The 8,069-nt window shown below is 40.8% G+C and overlaps 1 protein-coding gene across 2 annotated transcripts; it reads right to left on the bottom strand.

Annotated features, from left to right (window-relative positions):
* Positions 1–360: 360 nt before the first annotated feature.
* Positions 361–8,063, bottom strand: NPY2R (neuropeptide Y receptor Y2). Of its 2 annotated transcripts, none has more exons than XM_008685528.2 (2): positions 7,917–8,063; positions 361–3,508 (listed from the first exon to the last, which is right to left on the bottom strand). In XM_008685528.2, exon 2 carries the CDS (start codon positions 3,478–3,480, stop codon positions 2,332–2,334), a length of 1,149 nt encoding a protein of 382 aa, XP_008683750.1. In that variant the 5' UTR covers positions 3,481–3,508; positions 7,917–8,063; the 3' UTR covers positions 361–2,331. The 2 variants fall into 2 exon arrangements, with proteins under 2 accessions (XP_008683750.1, XP_008683749.1); XM_008685527.2 differs by having other exon boundaries at positions 7,921–8,007.
* Between the last annotated feature and the right edge of the window lie 6 nt (positions 8,064–8,069).

Genomic DNA, 8,069 nt, shown 5'->3' with positions numbered 1-8,069 from the left:
AGCACCATGATTAGAAAAGAAATACAGGAAAACACAGTAGAGGTGAAGTGGGGCGTGGATCAAAATGGCAGGGTCTGTTTTAGACATGTTGGATTTAATCATCTGATGAGACACCCATGTAGGCATGTCAGGTAAGCTGATAGAGATATAGGTTTGAGGTTTAGAAAAAAGGTCTGGTCTTAAAGATTCAAACACTGTCAAAATATGGATTATAATGGCAGCCATAGGAGTGAATACATTGACTCACATTCATGTACTGTCTAGGAGTCACCATTATTTTCCGTTTTTTGGTTGTGTCAAAGGCTTACTATTTCATCTTGGACAGAAACTCTGATATAAAATATCACACAATTTCTCTAATTTCCCAAAGTCTTTTTATTTCAACAGATAAAAATCACTACATAAAAAGATATTTTGTTAACAGGTTAACAGAATTAATTAGATCACATATATTAATTGGGTCATTAATTGGATTCTAATAATTTACTACTACAACTGGTGATACAATAACATACACATTTCCTACAGGGTAAGAATTCTCCAAGAGGGAGAGAAAACTCTTTTAACCACAATTATCTGTTAGCATCTCAAACAAAGTAACTGTTATTTAAAGGACAAAAAGCTTCTTCTTGGTTAGTTATGTCAAGTCCAACAGAAAAATCAATTCGTCTATTACATGGTATATTACATATATATATTATTTGTTGTTGACTTCTTAGTCTTCCACTGTTTTCATTCTTTCTCAGTATTCCACTGAAGTCCACGTCAAGTCCACATCAAGAGCTTTACTTCATTGGAAATAATTCAACAAGAGCCATAGTATGAATTTTAAATATATCCATAAAATGAAACTCTTCAGTTCATAAAGTTAATGTTTGTAACTAAATGTTCATATTGAAGCTTTTTAAAATTTAAGAAATCTATTCACAAATTCAGTCATACTGACAAAATATGATTACAATAAAACTTCTTTAACAGCCTCCAAAGAAGTACAAATATTTTAACATCACAGTGAGTTTTCATAAACATACTAGGGTTTTAAGCATCTTTGGCTGGGTACTATTGAAATAAAAATTGTATACACAAAATCATTCAATGGAAAATACTATAGCATCTACACTCCTCTATTTATAAGTAAAATTTTATTATGTAATTATTCATAAGTTAGCCAAAATACATAGCTAAGTATTTCGAGAGGAGGATAATTTATGTTTAAATTGATCCAAATAGAACATCTGCAAAGTGGAATGAATGCAATGCTTTTAATATTTCTTACCAGGTGGTTTCATTTTGATGAAATTATATTGTTTTATTAATTTTGAATGGGTCCATGGAAGATGAATTTCAAAAAATAACACTCTAGTGTTCTGTAAACACATTAGAGCTATGTATCTATGCAAAAACTGTTTATAAATAACCACCAAATGTTGCAAAACGTCACAAAAATTATTTCCTAATCTGAATTAATTTTTAGTGAAGACAAACTCAGCTCCAACATAGGAATAACACATGTTCAAAAAGATATAATAATTAAAAGCGATTAAAAGTTTTGAGTTGTATGCCTATTTCCCATGTAAATAGCATCTATATAAAGCAGTCACAAGTTGAAATGAGAAGCTAAATGATGGTTTACATTTCTACAATTCTGAGAATTTCAGCCTTCCATTCCGAGTTGAAGAAAGTTTTCACTAAATGTGCATTTGGTTTTAAGAACAATTGGCTAACTGAGTGTTAAAGATTTTCCCCATCACTGGCCAAAATATTAATTATATAGCAAATTTCAGCTTATTTCCTGGAAGGCGTTCACATAGTCGGTAATGCTCCCTGATGGATTAGTCCATAGGAAGAATAATTTTTAAAAAATACAATAAAGAAGAGCCTGTGGCTCCCTAAGGGAATTGGTCTTGGGTAGTCTTTTCATCAGATGAGGGGGCAGTGAACAGCACATCACCCTCACCCCGTCCGCACCCTAAAATGACTTGAAAGGCAACTTACTTAGCCACCACTTTTTAGCAATGCTGATCATGCCAATTCCTTGTTCGGGTTTCCTTCCTTCCGAGAAATAGTCGAAAGCATTTCTCTCTGCTTTTACTCAGCCTTTGCCCTACCATCCAGGCAGCTGTAGGCAAACAGCGAGTTGTGTCTTTGACGAGGAGGACCTTTACCTAGGCTCTGCCAACCAGGTTTCCCCAGATCCCACTGCAGATGCACCCTTCCAGAGCCTCCTCTTCTTCTATAAAATGGGAATTCGGGATGTACCTGGGAGCCGTCCTCAACCAGATTTCTAGCTCTGGTCAGAATTCATGTACCAATTTTCACACCGGAACTTCCTTAGACGTTGGTAGCCTCCGTGAAAGAGTCATGGGGGCCACTGTTCTTTGTTACTTCCAGGTTCTTTTTAGTCTTGAACGTCACAGACACCTCCGAGTGAATGGCGTCCAACCTCTGCTCACAGCGGAAGGCTGCGAGGAAAGCCTTCCGGTAGTTGCCGTTCATCCAGCCGTAGAGGAGGGGGTTGGCGAAGGTGGAGCACATGGCGATGATGTGGAACACGGTGAAGATGAGTTTGTACTCCTTCAGGTCGAGGACTTGGTTGTCGATGTCCACAGCAAGCTGGAAGGCGTGGAGAGGCAACCAGCTGACCGCAAACACCACGACCACGCACACCAGCATTTTGGTGGTTTTCTGCCTCCGCTGATGGTAGTGGTCGTTGGCAGCGCCAGGGCTCACGTGGTTCCTGAGTTTACTCCAGATACGGGTGTAGGAGAAGGATATGATGCCCAGAGGCAACACATACAGGATTAACAGGGAAGAGAGGCTGTAGACGGTGCCATAGATGTTCTTCTCCTCGCCAGGCCACTTCTCCGTGCAGACCACGATCTCAAAATCGGGGATAATCTCAATCAGCGAATACTCGCGGAAGATAGCCAGGGGGCTGGCGAGCAGGGCGCTGACGCCCCAGGCCATGCCGATAATCAGGAAGCTGATTCTCTTGGAGATCTTGCTCTCCAGGTGGTAGACGATGCAACGGTGCCGGTCCAGGGCGATCACTGTCAAGGTGATGGTGGACACTTGTACCGCCAGGCCCTGGGCATACGGCACCAGGTGGCATAGGACGAGACCCATTTTCCACTCCCCCATTAAGGTGTAGGTAAGAGTGAAGGGCAAGCACAGGGTGTTCACCAGCAGATCCGCCACAGCCAGATTGGCAATGAAAAAGTTGGTTACTGTGCGCATGCTCTTGAATTTGATCACCACGTGAATCACCAAAGAGTTTCCAATTACCCCAAGCAAGATGATGGAGCAGTAGGCTAATATGAGGATAATCCGTACCTCCATCAGCATGGTGCTGTCTATAAGCTCTGGCTCAGGGTCGGGGGCCAGCTCCCCTCTAGGAGTGGTTTGCCGTGGAGGATACTTCTCCACCTTCATTTCTTCCACCGTCTGGTTCTCATCAGCCTCCGTACCTACGGGGCCCATTTTCAGCAACAGGAACAAGAATCTACACCTAAAAGAAAAAGAAAAGCAAAACAAAAGAAGAAGAAATATGGAACAAGGAAAACACAAGCGTGGCACAGAGGAATATCACAAATGGATTAGTTTCATTTTGATTAGGGCTCAAACTACCTGTCCCCTGATCCCTCAAACTGCACATAGTGTGTCATTTTAATAAAGCAGGCCCCTTAATAAGTCTATTCATACATACAGGTCAGTTCAACCAGGTCCCTGCAATGTGTTATTTCAATGGTAAAATATAATACCCATAGGATTGACGTAATTTCAGTGTGAATGCTACTAAATTGAGTCAATCTGTTTTAAGTTTAGTGAATGTTAGAAACTTTACCAATTAATTTTATAACTTCTGTAAACTCATCAAATTAATTTTAAGGTAGACAAAGAAAATGGCATTCAATATCTTGATGGCTTTAAATTTATAAATATAGCAACAAATTACACAGGAAAGAGAAAAATATGAAAACCCTTTGCTTTGTGCCTGGACTTTGGGAGTATAACATATTTAAGATAAAGTCAGCAGATTTCATCCCATTTCTTCTAGTGTTGGGGGTAGTGTTAAAAATAAGAAGCCTCTGTAAAACAGCTGCATTTTTGGATGATCTGAAATCAGCTTCCTACTGACACACAGCAAAATCCCACACAGGATCTATACGAAAAATACATCCAAATCTGAAGTATATCTCTCTCTAGCCTCTAAATATCAAAGTTTTGATACTTTTCTTCCCCAGTTGCAACCCCCCCGCCAAGACTTCTCTTTCTGCAGGCCCTACTCCAGTCAATGTTATCCCCATGGATTACACCAGGTAAAGTTAAAAAGCAGATAACCATTCTAGGCTTTGTCAACTCCTTTAGCCCCCACATCTATGAGAACCCTCAGACTGACCTGATATACCTCTCTCAGTGGTCCTCATCATTTCTACCGCATTGACTTTGTCCTTCTTGATTTCTTACCACAGTTACTCTAATAGTCTTCTGATGTATCTCACTTCCTCTTCTCCTGCTTTCATTCATTCATTCATTCATTCATTCATTCTTAACAATAATAATTGAGCATCTGCAAAATGCCAGGCCTGGCTCCACCCTTGTGATGCTTGCACTTACTCTAACATGCATTCAGCAAGCATTTAAAAACCTATTTAAGGAACCAGGATTTGTGCTGGGGGAAATGACAACAAGATAGTGTCTCCACTCTTAGGCTCTTACCTTTGATGAGAAAGAGCCTACTCAGACATTAAAATGGTCTTTCTGAAATTCAGATGTGATCATATCATTTCCCCCATGTCTCCAGATTGCTTAAAACAATATAATATATTGGTTTCTAATGTGAAATTCTCTTCTCAAGCTTGTAAAAACATCCAGAGCCCAACATCATAGTAAGTTTTGAATGTAGTCGTAATGACAAAACACTGTCACCATTAATTCAGAAGCTCTTTTAAATAAATTTGGCTTTTATTAATCATAATGGCATCTACCTACATTGGTGGGTGAGTCATATTTATTCAGCCCACAGACAAAGCCTGGGTAGGCCCCCAACGCCATTCCTTACCCTTCCTCTGGAGGGCTAACTCTTGCAGACTGTATTTTCAGGCTCCCAAGTCATCGGGATGCTGGCTGAGTTTGATCCCAGGAGGCACTGGCAAGTAATCAGAGGACAGAGGAAGGGAGAAGCCCCTGTCTTCTTCTCCCTTCTTCTCTCCTCTGGGCAGTGCCTCAGTAGCCCCTCTGTGGCTCTGGTTCCCACAGGACTAGTTCATAGTGATTCTATTTCCTGTGGATGGCCCTGGTCCCTGGGCTTTGGTCACACCACCTACTACCTATGTTCCTCTGGCTGGGGTAGTAATGACTCTGCTCTTGCTAATCCGTGAGTGACCGCAACATCCTCTGTTCGGCTTCCATCACCTGTGTAATCAATTCTCTGCATTTAATTTTTCCTCCCTTACATTCTCGAACGGGTTCTGTTTTGCAGGATCTGCAGAAACCATGCATGTATGCTGTCATTAATTTGCTCTCACACTAATGGTTCTGCACGTGTAGGTTGGTAACACTGGCCTACAGAAGATAATCCCAATTCCATTATATATATGACATTCAAAGCTTTTCTTGAACGCATTCCCACCTATCCTCTGGCTTCACCTTTCCTGACATAGCAATGCATATGTTATGCTTTAGTCATATTAAACTATTTCCAATTCCAGCAATGCATCAGCTTTTCTCATGCCTCTCTGCTTTCCCTGTTCTGAACTGGGAAGCCTCTCAGTTACCCCAACAATCTGTGTTCACTTTTAATACAAGAAGAAGCATAAGCCACAATGCAATTATTTCCCCACCACAGCCAGGACAGAAATTGGATATTTTCCATCCACTGTTCAATCCTTAGCACACTATCTAACACATTAACGGTACTCAATAATTTGGCAAAACAAATGCAAAGCTAAAGGAAAGCATAATTTTACTGAATACTTGAAGTCAGCAAAATACAAAGTAACAATTCCTTTCCTTAAGATAATTGCCTATACGGAATTCCTTGCTCTGATATGACATCCTTGTGCTTATTTTCTGGTTCTTAGTCCCTGCAAGAAAGTTGTTCCAAGGTCCCTCTTAAATCCATCCCTGATTAGAGCATTGCAAACTTCCAGTCAGTATATAGCCTAAAGAGACTTCCTCTCTCAGGGGCCTATCACACACACACACACACACACACACACACACACACACACGCCGTTATAGAAGCCTTATTGCAGAGAGAAAGAGATTTCCAATATACTCATATATTTGCTTTACTGATATATTTTAGTTCTGTCTGCATAAATTCCAAATAACATGTTCCTCTTTTTGTATTTGCTTCCATTCTCCAGAAATTAGCCAAAAAAAAAAAAAAAAGTGAAACTAATTATCTAAATCTTGGAGTGTATATTTGGTAGGCTATACCATTTCCCTTAACCTAAAGGAGACTTTAGAGAGAGCAATTAGTGAATCCCGACAACTCATTTACAGGATTAATAAGACTCTAGGAGGTCTGAGTTTGAGGTTTGCCACAGCTAAATTGAGAGTAAGCCTGAGAGAGAAGGGTAATTATTTATTAACTTATTTTGGGTTTTCTTTTCAGTTCCATTTTCTTTATTTCAGAGCCCCTTTATTTAAAGCTTCTCCGAAGGAATGGTTATTGATCTACAGGCAATTTGCATACGAACACTAACCACCTGTTCTCAAGCACACTGCTGGCTTTCAGCCAGGTCCGAGCACTCCCCAGAGAATGTATCATTTTCTGACTGGGCTTCTGGAAAAGTGGAAGAGGAAAAGAGAGTACATAGAGGGAGCTGACTGATTCAAAACCCAAAAGCACAAAAATTTAGGTAAATAGATGAGGGAAATACCCTTCCTTTGAAACAAGGCAATAGGAAGCATTCACATGGATCAAGTCATTTAAGAACTGTGAGTGGTAGTTTTCTTGAACAAGTGAGTCTTCAGAGTTTCTGTTATAGAAATATTTCTTTGTAAAATAGGAAAATGATTTCAGGATTCTTTTTTTCAGAAATCAAGAACTTCAAATTACCTGAGTGGGAAACCAGTTTCTGCTTTAGCTCCATATTTAAATTTTGGGGCTTTTTGCAACAGTACTCTTATTACCACAGGTTGGCCTTAGTAAAACTTAACATCTTGTCAATCACAAAACCTTCCAGGAGCATATCCCAGGGGAAAAAAAAATCCCAGAAATCATGCCACATACCCCATACTTGTTAGTCCCAGGAAGAGGGGAGTGGACTCCAAGAATGCTACATCCAAGACATGACTGTTTGCTTCATATGCAGAAAGTTGAAACTATTCACCTAAGGGTCTGGTAATGGATCACTTCCCCTGGGTTTGAACTTCTGGCCTTTCCTTGCCAACAGCATTGTCTATTTCATGTCAGAGTTTAAATGATGTGCCCCATTGCAAAACGTCTTAAAGCTTTTACTTTTGCCTCCTCCTCGTGCACCATATGCTCCTACCCAGTGGGTGAGCCCTTCTGGTGCAAAACCAATGAATGCTTAAATAAATGTACTTATTCTTGAACAGCTTTGGAGAATCCAGTATGACCTTCTGCTTTAGACAGGTATTTGATTAAAAAAGGGGGGGGGGGACAGAAACAGTAACAACTTGCTGCTCTGGAAAGATGATGACCTCTCCTTAAGATGGTCAAGGAAAGAGTAAGAACCTTCAGCAGAAAAGGAAAATTCTAGCTAAAGTAGAAAATGGTGAAGATATCGCCCCCACCCCCACCTTCAGCCTAAATGAGAGGGGGGGAAAAAGTCCGCATACTCATGAGGACCTCCCCACACCCTCTTCATAGGACCAGAGCTCTTCTTTGGGGGGGTATTCTCGTTCCCACGATGTGAATCAAAGTTAGGACTTACACTTACTTACCCGGCCCTGGCGTTTCTGCTGAGACGTGGAAGCAAGACGTGTGCAGTCCGTCCGTGCGATGATTATCCAGCCCTCGGATCCGAAGAGGGCACTGGAAGGTCCCCAAAGGCAAGCCCAGTTGCGTCCGTTCCGACGGGGCAGGAGCGCCA

This window comes from Ursus maritimus, unplaced genomic scaffold (assembly GCF_017311325.1).
Source record: "Ursus maritimus isolate PB19 unplaced genomic scaffold, ASM1731132v1 scaffold_11, whole genome shotgun sequence".
NCBI lineage: Eukaryota > Metazoa > Chordata > Mammalia > Carnivora > Ursidae > Ursus > Ursus maritimus.
This window is presented reverse-complemented; position numbering and strand designations above follow the sequence as displayed.